This window comes from Leucopleurus acutus (assembly GCF_964270905.1).
Source record: "Leucopleurus acutus genome assembly, chromosome: 1".
Classification (NCBI taxonomy): Eukaryota; Metazoa; Chordata; class Mammalia; order Artiodactyla; family Delphinidae; genus Leucopleurus; species Leucopleurus acutus.
Window position 1 is genome coordinate 196,489,263 of NC_139142.1, and position 19,635 is coordinate 196,508,897.

A 19,635-nucleotide genomic window follows, 5' to 3' on the forward strand; every position below is an offset into this window, starting at 1 on the left:
TCAGTAAGATGCGCATTTCATTTAAAACATCATTTGAACTGTTCCTTTCTACTGCTTCCCTTCAGAGAACATTTATGAGAGCATCTACATAGCAGTAAAACCACATGATTTAGTGTATTTCTTTTCTTAATTTGCTCCTATAGGTCTTATCTTCTCAGCATTCTTGTGGCGGTTCATTTAATTTAATGCTTGTTATTATGTGTTACATCCTATGCAATGTCTTATCTCTGAACAAGATTATGAACACCCCAAGGGCTGGAACCAGCTTCTAGCAAGATATCTTGTAAATATCTTCGGTTAAGTACTTTCAGTTGACTGAGCTGGCATCTTTGAGAAACACTGAAATCACTAAGGAAGGAAAGAGAAATGGGGACAAACAGCTCATCAAATTAAAGCCCATTCACAAGTTTTGACCAGAAAATTGCCTTCGCTCATTTGAGTTTACACAGTGAATTTTCTCCTCATGAAGGCCCTAGGTTGGCTACCAGCCCTAAAGAGGTTATCCATGAACCCGACTCTGGTTCTCAGTTCACTGTGTTAAGATTTTGCCCCCCTGGTTTGCAGTAGATGTTTTGGTCGTGTTGCCCCCTCTTCGCTGGTACCTGGCTGACACAGGTGTGATGGTTTCCTGAAACCTCTTGAATGAGTAAATAACTGTGGGCAAATGACCAAGGTGGTACCCATGTGATCACACCTCCCACTTCAACAGTGAAGTCAGGACAATTGACGCTGCACCCTACATTCTCTGACGTAAATTCTATTCTAAGCCAGCCTCCATCCCAGTGCCTATTAGCCCTTTGTAAAAGGCCAGCATTTCTCCAGTTCTTGGCTAGCTCCTCTTTTGGCTAGCCAAAATCTTTTTTTTTTTCTTTTTTTGGCTAGCTTAAATCATTTTAAAAATTTTTACTTATTTATTTTTATTGAAGTATAGTTGATGTACAATATTGTGTTAGTTTCAGATGCACAGCAAAGTGATTCAGTTACACGTATATATGTATATATCTGTATCTTTTTTCTATACTTTTCCATTATAGTTTATTGCAAGATACTGAATATAGTTCCCTGTGCTAAATAACAGATCCTTGTTGTTTATCTATTTTATATATGATACTGTGCATCTGTTACTCCCATGTCTCAATTTATCCCTCTCCCCCTTCTACTTTTGTCATCAGAAGTTTGTTTTCTACATCTGTGAGACTGTTTCTGTTTTGTATATAGATTCATTTGTACTAATTTTTAGATTCTACGTGTTAAGTGTTATATAATATTTGTCTTTCTCTATCTGACTTACTTCACTTAGTATGAAAATATCTAGGTCCATCCATGTTGCTGTAAGTGGCATGATTTCATTCTTTTTTTATGGCTGAGTCTAAGCTTTAACGGTAACCCTCCTTCATCCAGAAGAAACAGAAAGAGAAATAAATTCATCCTATTCTTAGTAATAGGATGAAGGCTTCACCTGGAAGCAAGGGAGAAGGTAGACAGAAGTTTCACTATCATCCAAGACAGAATACGTCCCAAGAAGACTGTGATAGGCCAACCTAAAGCTCCCCCAAGGCACTGTGTGCACAGGGTATCAGTAATTCATTACCAAGCTGCATGTCCCCACCTTTCCAGTCCCCTTGACCTCAGCCAACAAAAACAACAGTAGGAAAAACCAATATTGTAGCCACACTACCTTAAATTCCAGTAGCAGAGGAAACATTTAAAGGGCAGAGTTGTTTTCATGGTGAAGCCTACAACTGGATCTCTTACAAGGAGCCCCGGCTTAGGTCTCTGGTTCATCACTGGGGGGCCGACAAAGAATTGGTACGTTCCTCACTGCCATTCTGGAACCCTTGCTTCTCTTTATTCCTTCCCTGGCTCCTCTTTTCCTTTGATTCTGCTTCAATTACAGGTCTGTGTGCTTAAAATAATTGGATTCTTGACAGTTTCTTAAAACGGATTCACTTTTACTTTGCTTTTTGGAAATGTTTAAATCATTCTGTTGTAATTTTTCACCATACATGCGCTCAACACAAAAATAATTATGACATGAATATCATTTCATTTTTAAGAGATGATTTTGTATGAAGCACACATTTTTTTTTTCCAAGCTTTTTCTTTGCTTCTTATGCCCTTTTAAACACCGGTAGGTCAAGAACACATTTTAATTGTGTAAAATTATTAAAAATATACAAATTAAACTAGGAATCCCCCCTTTATTTCTGACCCCAATTCCTTTCCCTTCCCCAGAAGTGACTACTGTTTACATGATAGGTAAACATCCCGTCTTATCCATAAGCATTTATATTAAAAGTATGGATACACTTTTAATTTTTTCATGTAAATGGGATTATATTACATGTGTTGTCCTGTAGCTTGCTTTTTTATATAATAGTATAGCTTCAAAGTCTTATTTCTGTAAAATAAAATACCTTATTATTTTAAAAGATATGCATTATAGCCCATAATAAGGAATACAGATGTATTATACTCAATCTAGTAAACTACTAAAATATAGTTGGGTTGAGAAATTATGAGAAATGCTGCAATATCTTTGAACAACAATCTTCGTGCAGATAAATACTTCTGAAGGCCAAATTCCTGGAAATCTAATTGTGCATTCAAAGGATATGTACATTTTTAAAAGCTTGACTGAGGTATAACTCACATCCCATAAAAGTTACCCATTTTAAGGTATTAGTAGATTTATGTTTATATGATTACTAGTATATTTAAAGAGTTGTATGACTATCACCACAATTTTACTTTAAATCATTTCTATCACCCCCCAAAAGAAACCTCATGCCCATTTGCACTCATTCACCATACCCACCCCCAGCCCTAGGCAACCACTATTCCGCTTTCTGTCCCTATAGTTCTATCTACTCTGGACATTACATATGGATGTAACTGTACACTATGTGTCTTTTGTGTCTGCCTCTTTTCATTTAGCATAATGTTTCTGACGTTTGTTCATACTGAAGCATGTATAAGTACTATGTTCCTTTTCATGGCTGAATAATATTCCATTGCATGGACATACCATATTTTGCTTATCCATTCACCAGCTGATAGACAACTGGGTTTGTTGGTTCACACTGGAAACTATAGCACAGAAGAGTAATCATCAGCAGTGGTCACACATAATAACCAAGTGGAAAAGGAGGCATGAGCATAGAAATAACAAATTTAGAAGAACACAACAGTATGTTCAAGAAAATACAGAACCAAATGTCTCAGAGAATTCACTTGATGATTCTTAGTAGAAAAAATTCCCAGTATGATCCTACTAATTATAAGGTATCGATAAGGCATACCAGACTCTGGTTGGCATTACCATCTTGCTGGGAAATCTAAGGGCAAGTGGGAAGATGTTCCACAACATCCCCAATTGATAATCAGACTGCATTTTCTCACCTGGGAAAAAAAGTAGAAATTATAATTGTGAGACTGTGAGGCTAGCTCATAAAGATTTTATTTACCCTAAAACCTTAGAAGAAAACACTTCATTTTTCATTATACTAGTAAATGTAAGCCTGGAAGTAGTATTCTAATACTTCTTTTAGCTGTACTGTAGCATTTTAAGTCTTACCAGACATATTAATTGACCTCTGTCTTCTTTCAAGTCTATGACTACTATTGTAGGGAACATACAGTGGTCCAATGAAATGGATTGACAGCCTCAAAACTGTCACCTCGGAAAATTGCCTTGTTATTCCACTTTTCAAATTATTTTTGGAGCCCACCTTCTTCATTGGTCTTTGGAGTTCATGGTATAAACCCTAGACATAGCAAATCTTCACTGCTCTGAGTAGATTTAATTTTTCAAAAGACTCCAAAGACATTAGGAGTTGGGTGACTAAGCTGAGTAGTAATTTGGGGGTGGAAAATAAGGACAAAGTATAGAAACTTCACTCTCCAAGCTATTTCTACCAACAGTATAATGCAGTCATGTGTACAGCTTCCCAAAGTGACTTCTTTGAGGATGAAGTTAATTTAGCTGAATAAGCAAAATAATTTCATGGTCATACTTATGACATGTCATGTGTGCTCACAAGCACTAAAAAACGGCCCTTCCCAAAATATATCTCCCACTGTCCTACCAAGCTACCTAAAATTCAGAATACTTTGATCTGTAGAACGGATGGCTGTTGCTAAAATACCACATATTCTAAGCAAGGTGTAGCATAATACCTTAGCATGAATTTGCTTGACAGAATAAATCATCAGCCTTGACTGACACAAGGCAAGAGGACATCACTGATTTGGGGGGAAGGCCATCAGAGGGAAACCCTCGAACCACCTTCTAACCCTTGAATCGAACACAGCACCCACTCCCCTCCAATTCCACACAACCGTCTTAAACACATCAGCCAAACACAGATGCATGGTCCAAGCGTGTGGTGATTTTTATTAAGAATAACTTTGGTTCTAAGAATTCCACCCTCAATTCTGTAATACTTTCCATTAAAAACAATTATACAAGAGCAAATACAAAAAATATTAAATTATGAAAACAAATCCATTAAGGCTCCCTTTATATATATTATATACACTCAAACAAGTCAGAATTTTTCAGAGTAGAAGAATAAAGTCAACTGTGATAGCTTAGAAAGCAACACTACTCGGAGACTAGAAAACACGGAGCTATTTTAAGAAAACCGCAGAGTGGAAAAACGGAGCCATTTTTCTCAAAAATTGGCTCAAAGCACAAAACTGCTTGGATGTTCATGAGTCCTAGGGGTCTGGACTGTACAGTATGAAAGTGTGGAGGGAGAATGACGCCTTTTTAAACTCAGGCTTATAAGCTGAGCTGACCTGGCAATTTCAAAGAGCTTTTCTATCTGGACATTCCACTGTTTAGTGAGGAGACATCGCTTGACACTATTTACAAGTCTTCTTCTGGCCAAACCTTGGACTACTAACCACTACTAATTTTGCAGATTTGTGAGTGAGACTGGGAGGGAAACGCTCTTGGAATTTATTTTTTCCCAGTGAAGAATGCATTCTAGGTAAATTCTAGGAACAGAATTGGTCTTTCTAAAGGAGCCTGTTAGGGCCCTTGAGAATTTTATCAAGTGGCAGAATTGCTTCAAGGATACAGAATCTAAAGATCTTACATATCCGGTTGGATTCAAGGCTATGAGCTACTCCTGAATCTTCATTTTACAAATTGCATCACTAGTCCACATGCACAGGGGCAGAACTGTAGTCAACGTACAGCCAGAAACGTACTTTCAAGATGATCGGTTAATGCTCTTTCCTCTCTGAAAAGGAAGAAGGATGGAAAAAAATAGTTACCATTCCATCCTTCAAAAGTAAATTATGATAGAGCAACATTGTACCTTAAGCATCTCATTTTTATTCAAATAATACTTGCTGATGAGAGAAATAATCCATTTCAGGTGTAATCAACATGTTCTATGACTAGCAGTATATTATCTATGCATTTACTTTTGTCCTGTCCACATCAGGGGTGAACAGGAGCCTAATCACCAACCATGAAAACTACAGAATTCCCATAGAAAGCTACTTTCTACTTAGGCTTGTTAAGGATTCAAAAGCTCGGGATCCAGCTTTCTACGACTCTTGAAAGAAATTATAAGAAGAGCCTTCGGGGCTTCCCTGGTGGCGCAGTGGTTGAGAGTCCGCCTGCCAATGCAGGGGACGTGGGTTCGTGCCCCAGTCCGGGAAGATCCCACATGCCGCGGAGTGGCTGGGCCCGTGAGCCATGGCCGCTGAGCATGCGTGTCCAGAGCCTGTGCTCCGCAACGGGAGAGGCCACAGCAGTGAGAGGCCCGCGTACCGCAAAAAAAAAAAAAAAAAAAAAAAGAAGAGCCTTCAATGTAGGAATTACCGGCTGAACCGTTTCTACAAAGAACATACTGAATCCATACAAATTCTTCTAGACCACCCCAAGCAGAACGTTCCCCTGCCCATCCTGGCAATAGAAAAGGGATTTTGCGTTAAGAATCTGGCTGTAGTTGGTAACGCAGGGCTCACCCGTGGAGTACAGCATGCCAGCTGGAGAGCACCAACTGAGCAGCCTCCCCTTCCCCTCAGCTGTTCCTGAGAGATCAACAGTAGTCACAACATCATCCTTACGAACGCATCACCATCACTAAGGTAGTGGTGAACTAGCCTTTCTTCACAAGAAAAAAGGGCAAAGAGCTAGGTGATCATTAATCAGAAAATTTCAAAGGTTGGATTCAAATAATATTAAAAATGTATAAATGCTATGTATCGTCCAAATGGGCCTCCTTGAGACCAATCTACATTTGATTCACATTAAAATGCCCAGAGAACTCTTCCTTCACAGCTCCACATGGGAGCTTTCCCCACACTGCTCTCAGGAGAAGCCAAAAGATTTGGACCCTCTACTTTTGACACTGAGGTTGGGTTATACGGACTAGTTTTGATTCCTCGAAGGAGTGGGAGATTATTTCACATAAAAGGCGTGGCTGAGCACGAAACTTAACAACAAAATAAAACAAAACCAACCCCCTAACAGTTATCGAAGCAAGACATGGATTTATATGATGGACCTTCCCTGAAGTAGGTCACTGTGAAGCATCAGGGAACCAACAGGAACGGAAATAAGATCAAGACAGACGTTTACGTGGTCTCGTTTATGTATCTCTTTGTTCCCATATTTTTAAAGTTCCTCATTCTATTTCTGAATCTTAATGCCGACAAAGGTAAGAACTGTGTTCAACATGAATATTAACATTCTCTGGTGTTAAGCCTAGCGTGGGTGAAAGTGTAAATAGACAAGAAAACAGAATTTACAAACAGTGGCTGTAACAGATCAAACGCATTTCTGCGCGATCTAAATTACTGAATGGGTAACTAAAGGAAGAACGAAACACATTTTCTTTACATTTGAAAAGAAAAAAGGCTCTGTGCCCCACTAAACTTGGCTTGAAAGAAAAACCAAGTAGTGCAACTCTCAGGAATTTATGCCAGTGTCCTCTTCCTTTTTTTCTTGTTGTTATTTTTTAAGTCTTTGAACACACAGGTCCATTATCCCAACTTAAGTGCTGGGCAACGTCCTTCATTTGGCGAATAGGAACTGCAACAGTCACAGGTGTAACCGATCCAACCCGGATGGTAGGAAAACCAAAACCAAACTCTTTTCAAAGTAACAGTTCTCTGCTGGCTGGGATTCTCTCCAGGGGCTTTGGCCCTGAGGTTAAGTACTGGGGAGGCCCCTGCACACACTTTTTGTGTGCGCTGGGCTGGTGCGCGGTCTCTGCAGCCTGGACCTACGACTCCTGGGCTTGCGCCGCTTCTTGGCCTGTTCTTCTGAGATTGCCTTTAACCTTCACAAACTCTGGGGCATTTTCTTGCTCTTCTCGCAATTTCTGCTTCTCAAGTTCAAGCTAAACAGAATTCAGAAACAGGAAAATTATTTACAAATTATTTACAAATGGACAGGCTTTCCAAAAACACTGTTCCTCTTTCCAAAGTCCCTAACAACTCCATTTCCCAATGGAAGGAAGTTTCTCCTGGTCTCCGCTTTAAATATATTTATATCTTTACATATGTGGCTGGATCTAGGTGCTGGGGTAAGAATTCTGCACAGGAGCAGCAGCTGACTGGTTGTTGCTGAAATACCGAGGGATGACGAGAGCCTAAAGATTAAGGCTAAGACTTAAAACAGGACCCGAGGGCAACACGCACTTGCTCCACAGTCTTAAGTGAAGCTGAACTTCACTCAAGTACTTGAGCTCCCAGCACTGGGCTGTGCATTCTGTGATATTCCCTGGTTTTGGCTTTGCCTCCTGAATCCCTTCTAGGTCCTCAACAGAATCCTTCCCTTTATCTTGAGTGTATTTTAGTCCATCTGCGGACACCTGTCTCAGCTTTTCCTTTTATGGTATAAAAACATTTACATCCGACGTGTCTGGGAAATTCTGCTTGTTCCAGCACCCTTTATTTCTCAGGACAAGGTAAGTCAGAGAAAGACAAGTACTGTATGATCTCTCTCACATGTGAAATCTAAAAACAGTGAAATCGTAAAAGCAGAGGGTAAAAGGGTGACTAGCTAGGGGAATGCGAAAGATGCTATTTAAGGGTACGTACTCGCAACTAGCAGAGAAGTAAGTCCTGGAGACCTAATACACAGTACGGGGATTATCGACAACAAAACGAAAGTGAAAGTTGCTAAGAGACTAGAACTTAACTGTCCACGCCAGCTAGAAGAAATGATAATTACATGATGCGACAGAGGTGTGAGTTAGCACTACGATGGCAATCATATTGCGATACAAATGTACCAAATCAATATATTGTGCCCCTTAATCAACAACAACCGAAAAAACACCTTTCACCCCAATCACCCCTACCTGCTCCAACTTCTGCTGCCGTTTTAATAGTTCTATTTCCAAGTCAGATTTCTTCTTTTGTGCCTCCTCTTCCTTCTGCTTTATTACTTGATCCCGTTTTCTCTTTTCCATCACTTTCTGCAGCTCTGGCTTATTCTGAGGGGCAAGTCCCCTGCAAAAAAGCATTAACAAATCACTTTGCTGTACACCTGAAATGAATGCAGCACTGTAAGTCAACTATACTTCAAAAAAATTTTTTTAATTAAAACTAGTAAAAATAATTTTTTTAATTAAAAAAATATTTAAAGCATTAACTACATTTAAAAGTTTTAATCTAGTGGATGCATCTTTCATGAATAGAAATTTTAGGCGTCAACCACAGAAGAGAGGTCTAGTGACTTAGCGTGACTGTGATGCCTACCACCAGCTAACAGTCGACACTGGGTGCCTCAGAAATCCATGAGCATGAAAGGAAGCGCAAGAGCACCTTCCAACAGTAAGCAAAACCCATCGCTCGATAAAATCATCCTGAGCGCCTACCGTATGCCAGACGCTAGGTCATGCAAGGGAGGTTAGCGCAGGAGGTTTGGGTGGGGAAGGTGGGGAACGGCATGCTCATTCGCTGGATGGGACGGTCACCCACCATGGAGAGGAAGACGTTGAAGCTTCCCAGGCTTGAGCCCCTGACCCCAAGTACTAAATGCAGCCTCGAGAGAAGCTAGCACAGACACTTCAACAACCAAATGGCCCAGAAACCTCTTCCAACCCTTCACGTTTCAGACTTGGGAGAGGATTCTTGCGCATCTAAAAGGCACGTCCAAGGTTCCATCATGGCTGGGGGCATGGCCCTGGAGAACCTGGATCCCGAATCCCAGCCCAGTGCTCTGGAACCATTTCAACTGCTGACAACACACGGAAGTCAGGCTTCAGGGGACCTCGACATTGAGGAGAGATCAATCAGGCTGCCATCTCTTCAAATGGGGCGAAACAAAACCCAAACTCGGCCATTCCCTAGCAACCCTCATCTGAAATGTCTGAGGCAGGTCAGGAGAAGGACGACGTGCACTGGCATTTTCGCAGGTGGGATTTCTGTCTATGTTAAAGGTCAGCTGGGACTTGCCTGGTCTCCATGTCCTCGGCTAATTCCTCAGGATTTCTCTAGTCCGGGCTCCCCCTCTTCACCATCCTCTCTCTCTTGAGCCAGTCTCCACTAGCCCCTGAGTCATCTCAACTCGTTATTAACTTTGACAATAAAAAAGAAATCAAAAAAGAAACAAACAAACAAAATACACAAAGGGCTTCCCTGGTGGCACAGTGGTTGAGAGTCTGCCTGCCGATGCAGGGGACACGGGTTCGTGCCCTGGTCCGGGAAGATCTCACATGCTGCAGAGCGGCTGGGTCCGTGAGCCATGGCCGCTGAGCCTGCGCGTCCGGAGCCTGTGCTCCACAACGGGAGAGGCCACAACAGTGAGAGGCCCGCGTACCGCAAAAAAAGAAAAAAAAAAAAAAAGAAAGAAACAAGCCACAGAACAGGAAGAACGCTATCAGTGCCAAGCAGCCCAGGGGGTGAGTGACATTGCCATCACACGTGTCCACACATGCACACATGGCCCCAACCGGCACCGGTGCTTTTCTGGGCTGCGGGAAACCGGTGCTGCTGAAGCAGCCTCAGACCACCGAGGTGGCCTGTGCGCCTCCCCACACGCCTGCTGACCTTGCTGATGACACCTGGGAGTCTGTAGCTCAGGCCGGTCGACCTCCGCGGCTCTTCTCCACTCTACTTCAATCAGCTAATGCAACTAATCAACTAGGAGTCATGTGAGTTGCCGTTAACTGAAAGAATTTCCGAAACGTGCTCTGGCTCTAAGAATCTCAACACCACCCTTGCCTCAATCTCTTTCAAGTTCACCCTATCACATCTGTAAAATAATCCTCGGTGTCACACTTCCACATCTATCTAGTGGTGATTTTTTAAAATGCTGGCATCTCTCCTCTCTACCTCTTTTTAAGGTCATAATAAATGATTTTGCAAAGTTGCTGTTTACAGAGTAACCGTCAGTGGATTCCATCACTGAAGATAAAAGACACAGAGTTAAAATAACATATATGTCTTCCCTTTCCCAATTTTCATTAGCAGAACTTTCGGTTTTAAAAAAACAGAAAGAGGAGTTTTCCTGGTGGCCCAGTGGCTAAGAATCCGCCTGCCAATGCAGGGGACACGGGTTCGAGCCCTGGTCCGGGAATATCCCACATGCCGCGGAGCAACTAAGCCCGTGTGCCACAACTACTGAGCCTGTGCTCTAGAGCCTGCAAGCCACAACTACTGAAGCCCGTGAGCCACAACTATTAAACCTGCATACCACAACTACTGAGCCCGCGCTGTAGAGCCCGCGAGCCACAACTACTGAGCCCACGTGCCACAGCTACTGAAGCCCGCGTGCCTAGAGCCTATGCTCCGCAACAAGAGAAGCCCTGCGATGAGAAGCCCGTGCACCGCAACGGAGAGGGGCCCCCACTCGCCACAACTAGAGAAAGCCCTCGCGCAGCAACGAAGACCCAACGCAACCATAAATAAACAGATTTTTAAAAAAAAAACAGAAAGAAATATTAAGTTCAGCCATATTTCCAGTGAAATAAAAGAGACGGGTTATTTTTGCGATTTACAACTTATTTCACAGTTATTAAGATTGTATGAGGAGGACAGAAGTATAGACAGACTACTCTGGAAATTAAGTCTTACTCAGTGTAATAAGAAAAGTTGCTTATGGTACTTCACTCCAATAGACTTAAGTGTCATTGAGCACCGGAAAATGTTTGTAAATAATCTGAGTAAAGACCCACGCAGTTTCATGACTATTAAGAAGTCTCAGGATGACAGTACAGACAGAGTTAAGGGATTTAAATTTTAGGATTAAGAATTTAGCTACCTGCATAATTTAAATTTCAAACTATAATTCACTGGTGAAATTAACTTCAACCGTTATTAAGTGCTTCTGGCTTATGCAAAAGCTGTTGAACAAACTCTGATGTATGACGCGTTAAGCTGGCATTCTATCACAACACGTGAATGGGTTTAACTAATATATGGTATGCGTTTTCTGTTCAAAGATTTTACACAGTGGTGCAGTAAGATAAAATATTTAGTAACACAAAACTCAGGAAAATGGTGCTTATATGATAAATGTCCTGCACTTATAATAGTCAAGAAGTCATACAAATTTAGTTAATATTTTATCAAGCAGCTCACTTAACTTTCTATGCTGAATGGAAAAAGTCAAGCACTGCCTATGTGATTCTCTGAGTCTAAAACTAGATCAGGCTGCAGAGATAGCAAGACAGAAATAAGCTCCAAATTTCATAAAAATTACAGTATCAGTCTCTGCATGACAACGTTGATTCTCTTTAATCAATTCAATTAACAAGAACTTTCAATCCCTTTATGACTGACAACTGCTTACAACCTGGGGGCTTGGTACCACCCAAGACCAACAGTTATTCCCGAACTGCTTCTTGTGACTATCACAGCGGACCAAGCCGATTTTTAAAATTAATATGTGCTCTTTGAAAAAAAAAAAAGAGAGGTTAGGTGTTATATACATACATGCAAGATAAAAAGTGAAAGCAGGGCTTCCCTGGTGGCGCAGTGGTTGAGAGTCCGCCTGCCGATGCAGGGGACACGGGTTCGTGCCCCGGGCCGGGAGGATCCCACATGCCGCAGAGCGGCTGGGCCCGTGAGCCATGGCCGCTGGGCCTGCGCGTCCGGAGCCTGTGCTCCGCAATGGGAGAGGCCACAACAGTGAGAGGCTCACATACCGCAAAAAAAAAGGGAAAGCACACCTAGACTCTCCCTGTTAGACATCTACGGGGTGCACCACTTGCACTGTAATCTAGGTGAATGGTGGCCCGGAAAATTGTGCACGGTAGAGGCCCTGCACCCATGGACAGGTCCCCATTCCTGCACCCACAGATCACTCACTGTTTAGAGTGTGCCCCACACTCTCTAGACCCTTATCGGAGTACAGAAGTGCCCAAATTTCACCATGTCCATAATGCGAGACATTTAGGTTGTTTCCAATTGTCCCCCATTGAACGCAATGAGGCGGGGAGCTTCCTTGTCCGTTTATATCTCTCCTATCCAAGCATCTCTGCTGTCTACATTCATAGAAGCAGAATTGCTGGCTAAGCATCTGCACATTTTGGATTTGGATGTGGACCGTGAAACTGCTTTCCAAATAGGCCGCAACAATTTGTACTCCCACCACCACTGATGAAGACGTACAGACGACGTTTAAAGGTCCGTTTCACACTTCATATAAACCACTGAACACATTCAGGGGCCGACTGGACTGGTCTATGTTCACGCCACTCCGCCTCCACACCGGCCACACTTGAACCCGTAAAAGGGAGAACGCCTCCAGAACCAGGTCAGCACGGAGGCAGGGGCAGGTCTGGCGCCAACTCTAATATGACACACTCCCTCCCCTGCCCACCCAGCCACACACCTCCTGGCCTAATATTTTTCTGTAGCGGGGAGGGGAAGGGTTGCCTTTGACTTTCAGGCCCTTGATCTTGCATCTTGGAGTCTCCTGGTTTGGCCGGCCCTGCTCCACGTTTATGACTGAGCCATTTCAACCGGCGTGGATTCAAATGTAAATATTTCGACCTCAACTTCCCATATTTTTTTTCCACGTTGCACGGCAACAAGCATTTACTGAGGATCTACCTATTTGTCTAACAAAGCACACCAACTGAAGAGTGACCAAAAACACAGGGACCTAGAAACTGTCGACTGAAATGCACAAGCCAAAGAGCCATTGGCAGGGATGTAGAGTAGCCGGGTATGCTCTGTTTGCCCCAGAAGTACTCTTTTTAGGGAAGACAGATTCTCTCTAAATTATATTGGAAATATTCTCATTTTTTAAGACCTCTTGAACACTGATCTTTCAACTACCAAAAATAATGCCTCTTGCAATCTGCCTTGTTATAGGAACAAAGAATCTGAGACCCTGACACAGGGTCTTAATCGTCAGACTTGGTGGTAAACTGTGACCAGATCAAATTTTAAAGACTTTTAACCTGAAACTTAACTGGGTCCGAAAGACAGCAAATAGAGGAGCAGAATGATATACTTGAATTTCGAGTGCAAGATACGGCATTAGAATACCTATGAGGATATGCTCTCCTAAGCAAGGCAACTCTTCGGACTGCGACAGGTCGAGTGAAACTGTGGCCACGCAGAGCAAAAGCTCCAGAGAGCCTGTTTCGTGTACATCTCAGTTCTCTCTCCCTCTCCTACCCCTACCCCTTCTTCTCATTTATATGGTTATTAAATTTGATTCATTGCTGTCTTTAATTTAAACTGCCTGTAATTCTATGTTGATTTCTACCCTTTTTTTATTCCAATAAAACTATCATGCGAAATTGAAAAGACTCTTCAGCCAGTGACTCTTGAGTTTCCTCTCACTCACATGTCGAATGAGAACAACCCCAAGACAACACACACTGGGTTGCTGGAAAGATCACTGGATAAAATATGGGAAGGCCCTTTACAAACCGCAGACAAGTAAACAGAGGTTCATTATGGTACCAGTAAGCAACTATGTAAACCAGTAAGCAACTATGACTATCCTTTAACCAAATATATATATATATATTATTGATGTGATACTTTCTATTATTTGGCCCTAAAACAGAAATAAAAACCCCACAGTCTCTAAAAAGCATGCGTGATAGAAGATGAATAAAAGAGAAGAAACTGCTTGAGAAGTTTTCACTCTAAAACCAGTTGTATTCCTAATGAGAGGATCCTACCAAACTAAGATTTTACCTTGAAAAAACCGGAAGGCATAGGATAAGATATATTCGTTTGATTTTGAAACCTCCCTTTAATTTTCGTGTTTTTTTTTTTTTTTAATGTACTTCTACAACCAGACCAGAACTTTTCAGAGAAAAAGGGGAGAAAGCAACAGGAAATTTCAGATGATGCTACATAGTAAGGGGGAAGATGGATGGGACTAAATGAGCACTTCTTATATGCCAGGTGTTTTAACAGGTGTTTAAACATGCTCTCATTTACTTTCATTTTTTATAAGAAAGATATTTTTATCCCCTACTTTAGAGATGAAGAAACAGATCTCAGGAAGGAAGACCCTATCCAGGATCATAAAAGGTAGGTCAAGTTCAATGGCAAACCAGGATTCATACCATTTCTCCCTGACCTCAAGGCCCAGGTCCTCTCTATACCACGGTGCTCGAGTGAACACGAGCATTCTCCAAAATTAGCTGAGCTGGGCCTGGCTAAGGAGTCAGCTGTGCAAACAAGGAAAAGAAAGAACAGGCGACAGAAAGGCAAACAGGAATGAGGTCCATTTTCACAGAATGTGCCTACTCCAGGAAATTTGGAAACAGATTCAGTTGCACAAACTGAATGTAATGTTTTACACAGACAGACCCAGGCTACTAACTACATTTCTGCAGAATAGCCTATAGCCTCTAATTCAAAGAACAACTATTCCACCAACTTTGCTTTACCGTTGTCTCTATTCTGACGTGGAGCCTTTTCATAGATAAAATAGAAAAAACAAAAACCCAACAACAGTTTGAACTAGAATGTTCCTTAGAGATTAACTAAGTCTCCTACTCCTATCTGACAGGCAAGGGGACTGAGATCCAAGAGGTAAAGACAATCAGAAAATTATTTGGTTTAGGAAATCATTCGGCTACCCTCTTTTAGAGGATATTAAACTTTCCATCTTCCCACCAACATGCAGACATGGTTTCCCAGGAAGGACGGCCTCCAAATTCTCTGGTCTGTTTAGGAACGTATACAGTCTTGTTTTGTTATGGGCGTGATGATACCAAATCCTTGGGGGTTTTGTTGTTTTTATGCGACAAAGACAGGTAGAAGCTAAGGACTTATTCAAAAGGGATCAAACTCACATTCTACTGATTAAGCGTTATTCAGACAGCACGCTAGTGTGCTGGGGACAGAAAGTAAGTCACATTCCCACATCTGGAGGGAGAAATGTAGTTACAAAGAGTTCCTGGGACAGAAGATACGAGTTCTGGCAGAGGTACACTCCGACGGAGAACTGCCATAAAAATGCCCCCTCATCCCTTTTTAAAATGTTTCATTTTGATTTTTAATTAGGCCCTTCTTCCAAAACGTTACCCCAATGCTGAGCTTGGTCTGCACGTCTTTCAGTGCAGTGGGCAGTAGCTACCTCTTCACCAAGGCTTAGCAAAGAGTGAGCAGATGAGTGGTCCACAGTGCCACAACTCAGATCAGCACAGTTTTACTATGAAGACCTGAAAACAGTTCTAAACGAAGTTTAACAGATCTTCTAGTAACCTTGTGTCCTAATAAATAAAGCAACTTTTCATCCTCAGCTCTCCCAGTCAAGTAGCCCTGCCCATAATCACTGAAAACGCAGAGTACCAGCCATAAAAAAGAATGAAATAGCGCCATTTGCTGCAAAATGGATGGACCTCGAGATTATCATACTAACCAAAATCAGAAAAAGAAAGACAAATACCATATGATATCATTCATATGTGTAATCTAAAATACAACACAAATGAACTTATCATTTAAAACAGACTCACAGACATAAAGAGGACTTGCGGTTGCCAAGGGGGGTGGGTAAGGGAAGGATGGATGGGGAGTTTGGGATGAGCAGATTCAAATTATTATATACAGAATGCATGAACAACGAGGTCCTACTGTATAGCACAGGGAACTATATTCAGTATCCTGTGATAAACCATGATGGAAAAGAATATGAAGAAGAATATAAATATGTATAACTGAATCGCTTTGCTGTACAGTAGAAATTAACACAACGCTGTAAATCAGCTAGACTTCAATAAAACAAACTCTCAAAATTAAAAGAAGCAGAGTATACCGAACCCAATGCCCCAAATTACGTATGACACAGATGGAACTAACAAATGGTTTACAGAGAAGACTGAAGGTCAATGTTTTGCTCCTCTCCAAAAAAAAAATTAATAATAATAAAAATGATAGTAATCATTTAAAATGCTACCTAAAAACAAACAAATGAAAACACAAGAAAGGGGGTCCTTATCTACTGTTAAGTCTGATGTGGTTCTAGAGACTTCTCCCTGCCACTCTACAAATGCTGAAGTGGGTGGTATCTCTTCTCACATTTCCCCAGATATATGGGGAAAATTCAGAATTTTTACAAATCTAAGCAATAATGTATTCCTCTTCGACGTAGGACACCCTCTTGTATCCTTAATCCAGCCCCTTCTGTACAAATTCTAAAATACGCATCCACTTGAGAAGGGGACCCAGGACCACAGAACTCCGAGAGACCCTGGGGCCGGCAGCTGAGCCTGCAGACGGCTTTACATCATGGGTGCCCTGACTCAAGGATGCGAAAGGAATAGGAAGGGTTAAATATGGTCAAGAAACAAACAACTCTTCGAAGCCTTTGTAAACGTAACTAAACTTAAATCTAGTTACCTTAAAAGTCCCCTAAGGAAAACTCCGCTCAAGAAAGCATCTTACCTTTTTTGATTCATAAGAAGTTCTCTGTGAAGGTCTTGATGGTTCCGGGATGTTTTGACAGGATTGACTAGTTTCTGAGGCCTAATTAGTTCAGGATTGTCATCGTCTATATAGTCTGGCTCAGCCATGATGTTTCTCGGGATGAGATACGTGTCCTTCAGGTCAGAATCCTCCAGCGGGCTGTCTGAAACAGAAAGATGAAATTCACTGTGGTCTCTGCTCAGACATCTGCACAGGGGCCGAGGCCCAGGACAGCCGGGCTGGCCCAGCAGCTGACACCGCATCCGCCACGGGGCCCCTTCACCACTTCATTGAAAACTCTGAAGCTCTGTCAAAGAGATAGGGGCAGGGCTTCCCTGGTGGCGCAGTGGTTGAGAGTCCGCCTGCCGATGCAGGGGACACGGGTTCGTGCCCCGGTCCAGGAAGATCTCACATGCCGCAGAGCGGCTGGGCCCGTGAGCCATAGCCGCTGGGCCTGCGCGTCCGGAGCCTGTGCTCCGCAAGGGGAGAGGCCACAACAGTGAGAGGCCCGCGTACCGCAAAAAAAATAAATAAATAACTCGTCCAGGTTAATTTTACCAGTAGTGTAAATCTCAAACTAAAAAAAAAAAAAAAGAAAAGGAACACCCTTCCGATCTTAAAACCCATGTTCTGTATAACAAATTATGATGCTATTTTTTATTTTATTTTATTTTTTGCGGTACGCGGGCCTCTCACTGCTGCGGCCTCTCCCGTTGCGGAGCACAGGCTCCGGACGTGCAGGCTCAGCGGCCATGGCTCACGGGCCCAGCCGCTCCGCGGCATGTGGGATCTTCCTGGACCGGGGCACGAACCCGTGTCCCCTGCATCAGCAGGCGGACTCAACCACTGTGCCACCAGAGAAGCCCCTATGATGCTATTTTTATAGAAAAATCTTTTGTTCTGTACGTCTGTGTCTCTATTTCTGCTTTGGAAATAAGGTCATCTACAGCATTTTTTATAAAATAGACAATTGATGGGAACATACTGCAAAGCACAGGGAATTCTACTTAATGCACTGTGGTAACCCTAAATGGGAGGGAAGTCCAAAAGGGAGGAAATATCTGTATGTGTATGGTTGATTCATTTTGCTGCACAGTGGAGGCTAACGGAACATTGTAAAGCAACCATATTCCAATAAAATTAGTTAAAAAAAAACAAACAGGGCTCCCCTGGTGGCGCAGTGGTTGAGAGTCCGCCTGCCGATGCAGGGGACACGGGTTCGTGCCCCGGTCCGGGAAGATCCCACGTGCCGCGGAGCGGCTGGGCCCATGAGCCATGGCCGCTGAGCCTGCGCGTCCGGAGCCTGTGCTCCGCAACGGGAGAGGCCACGACAGTGAGAGGCCCGCGTACCGCAAAAAAAAAAAAAAAAAAATCTTTTGAAAATCAACGTGAAAATAAAGAGGACAAAAGCCCAAAGAATAAATAAGTCAACTAAAACAGAAAACTTGCAGCTGCCTCATTTGTTTATATATTTTAGGTATAAACACATGATTAAGACTCAAAATTAATGAGCAATAATATATATATCTAACAAATTACACCAAACATTCTTTAAATGCTACCTGCACTGACCTTTTAAAAACAAGCATGCCTGCAGCCCTCCCCCAAATGGAAACTCACAAACCTCGACAGCGGTAGGTTAGTGACCCCATCCCAGCAGCCTGACCGTGAACGCACCCCGAGGAGAATGTGCTCCTTGGTGGAGACTGGAGAGGCACCAAACACACTTGTAGGCAGTCTTGATTTTGTTGAAAAGCCAAGAGCAGTTTCATCCTAGTTAATCAGTAGACAAGAAGGCCCATATGCTTCCATAAAAGGACTGAGTTCTCTGCCCTAAACCAGGGATAATCTCCGGGACATCAAATGCAAACAGATTCCTGCCCTCCTGAGGTCAAGGTGTCAGCAGCGGTGGGGAGAAGAGTATTCCAGACACCGGAATGAGACAGGAGTCAGGAGCATGCCTGATGGGTCTGAGGGAGGACAGACACCAGAGAGGGTGGGGATGGAGAGGGACCAGTGGGGACGCAGGGGTGGGGTGAAGGCGATACGATGCGGGAACTTGAAGGCCAGTGTCAGGGCTCTGGCCTTTGCCCTGAGTGACAGCCAGGAGCCATGCAGGGCTCTGGGCAGGGAAGTGACGAGCTCTAACTCATGCGTCCAGACAATGACTCTAGCTGCTGAGTGTAGGACAGACCAAGGCGGCCAAGGAAAGACGCCGCTGGGAGGTGAGTGTCAGGGGACCCAGATGGTCTGGACCAGACAGATGCCGTTTCATCCCGGGCCTCAGGACTCCCCTAAAGGACTGCACACGAGGTATGAGACACAGAAGGGCCGTGGATGTCTCGAAGGGGCCTGGCCTGAGCAACAGGACAGAGCGGTCGTGGTGGAGGCCGTGCGGACGGCAGATGGGAGTGAGGTCAGCAGCTCCCTTCAGGACGTGTTGGGTGGGAGACGTCGCTGGACGCCTGAGTGGTGACGCGGTAACTGGGCAGCGGCTGGAGGGGATCTGCCATAACTGAAGCCCCCAAACATCTTCCTTCTTCTTTCTCCCTGGTTTGCCCTTCTTCTAAGTGGGGACGGGAAAGGGAGTCCCGGCCTGAGTCAGGCGTGTAGACCTCAAGCGTGACTGCAAACCAGGCTAAGGGAGACCTTGTGGCCCCTGTTCAGTGGACCACACTGGGGTCTGGGAAAGGTCACTTACGAGAAGGAGGGTGAGCTGGCTGGGAGCCACACTGTGTGTCCCTGAGCACCCCTGGCAGTGGTGGTGGC

The 19,635-nt window shown here is 43.3% G+C and overlaps 1 protein-coding gene across 5 annotated transcripts in view; it reads right to left on the bottom strand.

Moving 5' to 3' along the window:
* Window positions 1-4,376: 4,376 nt before the first annotated feature.
* The window catches only part of FAM107B (family with sequence similarity 107 member B), an 86,820-nt gene continuing 71,561 nt past the window's right edge, over window positions 4,377-19,635 (bottom strand). For 2 of the 5 annotated variants that reach the window (XM_082848535.1, XM_082848532.1), the window contains exons 2-4: window positions 16,846-17,029; window positions 8,334-8,484; window positions 4,377-7,367 (exon numbers count right to left, since the gene is read on the bottom strand). In XM_082848535.1, coding sequence (XP_082704661.1) covers window positions 7,251-7,367; window positions 8,334-8,484; window positions 16,846-16,973 — 396 coding nt within the window. In that variant the 5' untranslated portion in view covers window positions 16,974-17,029 and the 3' untranslated portion in view covers window positions 4,377-7,250. Of the gene's footprint in view, window positions 7,368-8,333; window positions 8,485-16,845; window positions 17,030-18,490; window positions 18,600-19,635 lie in introns of those variants that run through there. The other 3 variants (XM_082848533.1, XM_082848531.1, XM_082848534.1) reach the window with 3 other exon arrangements.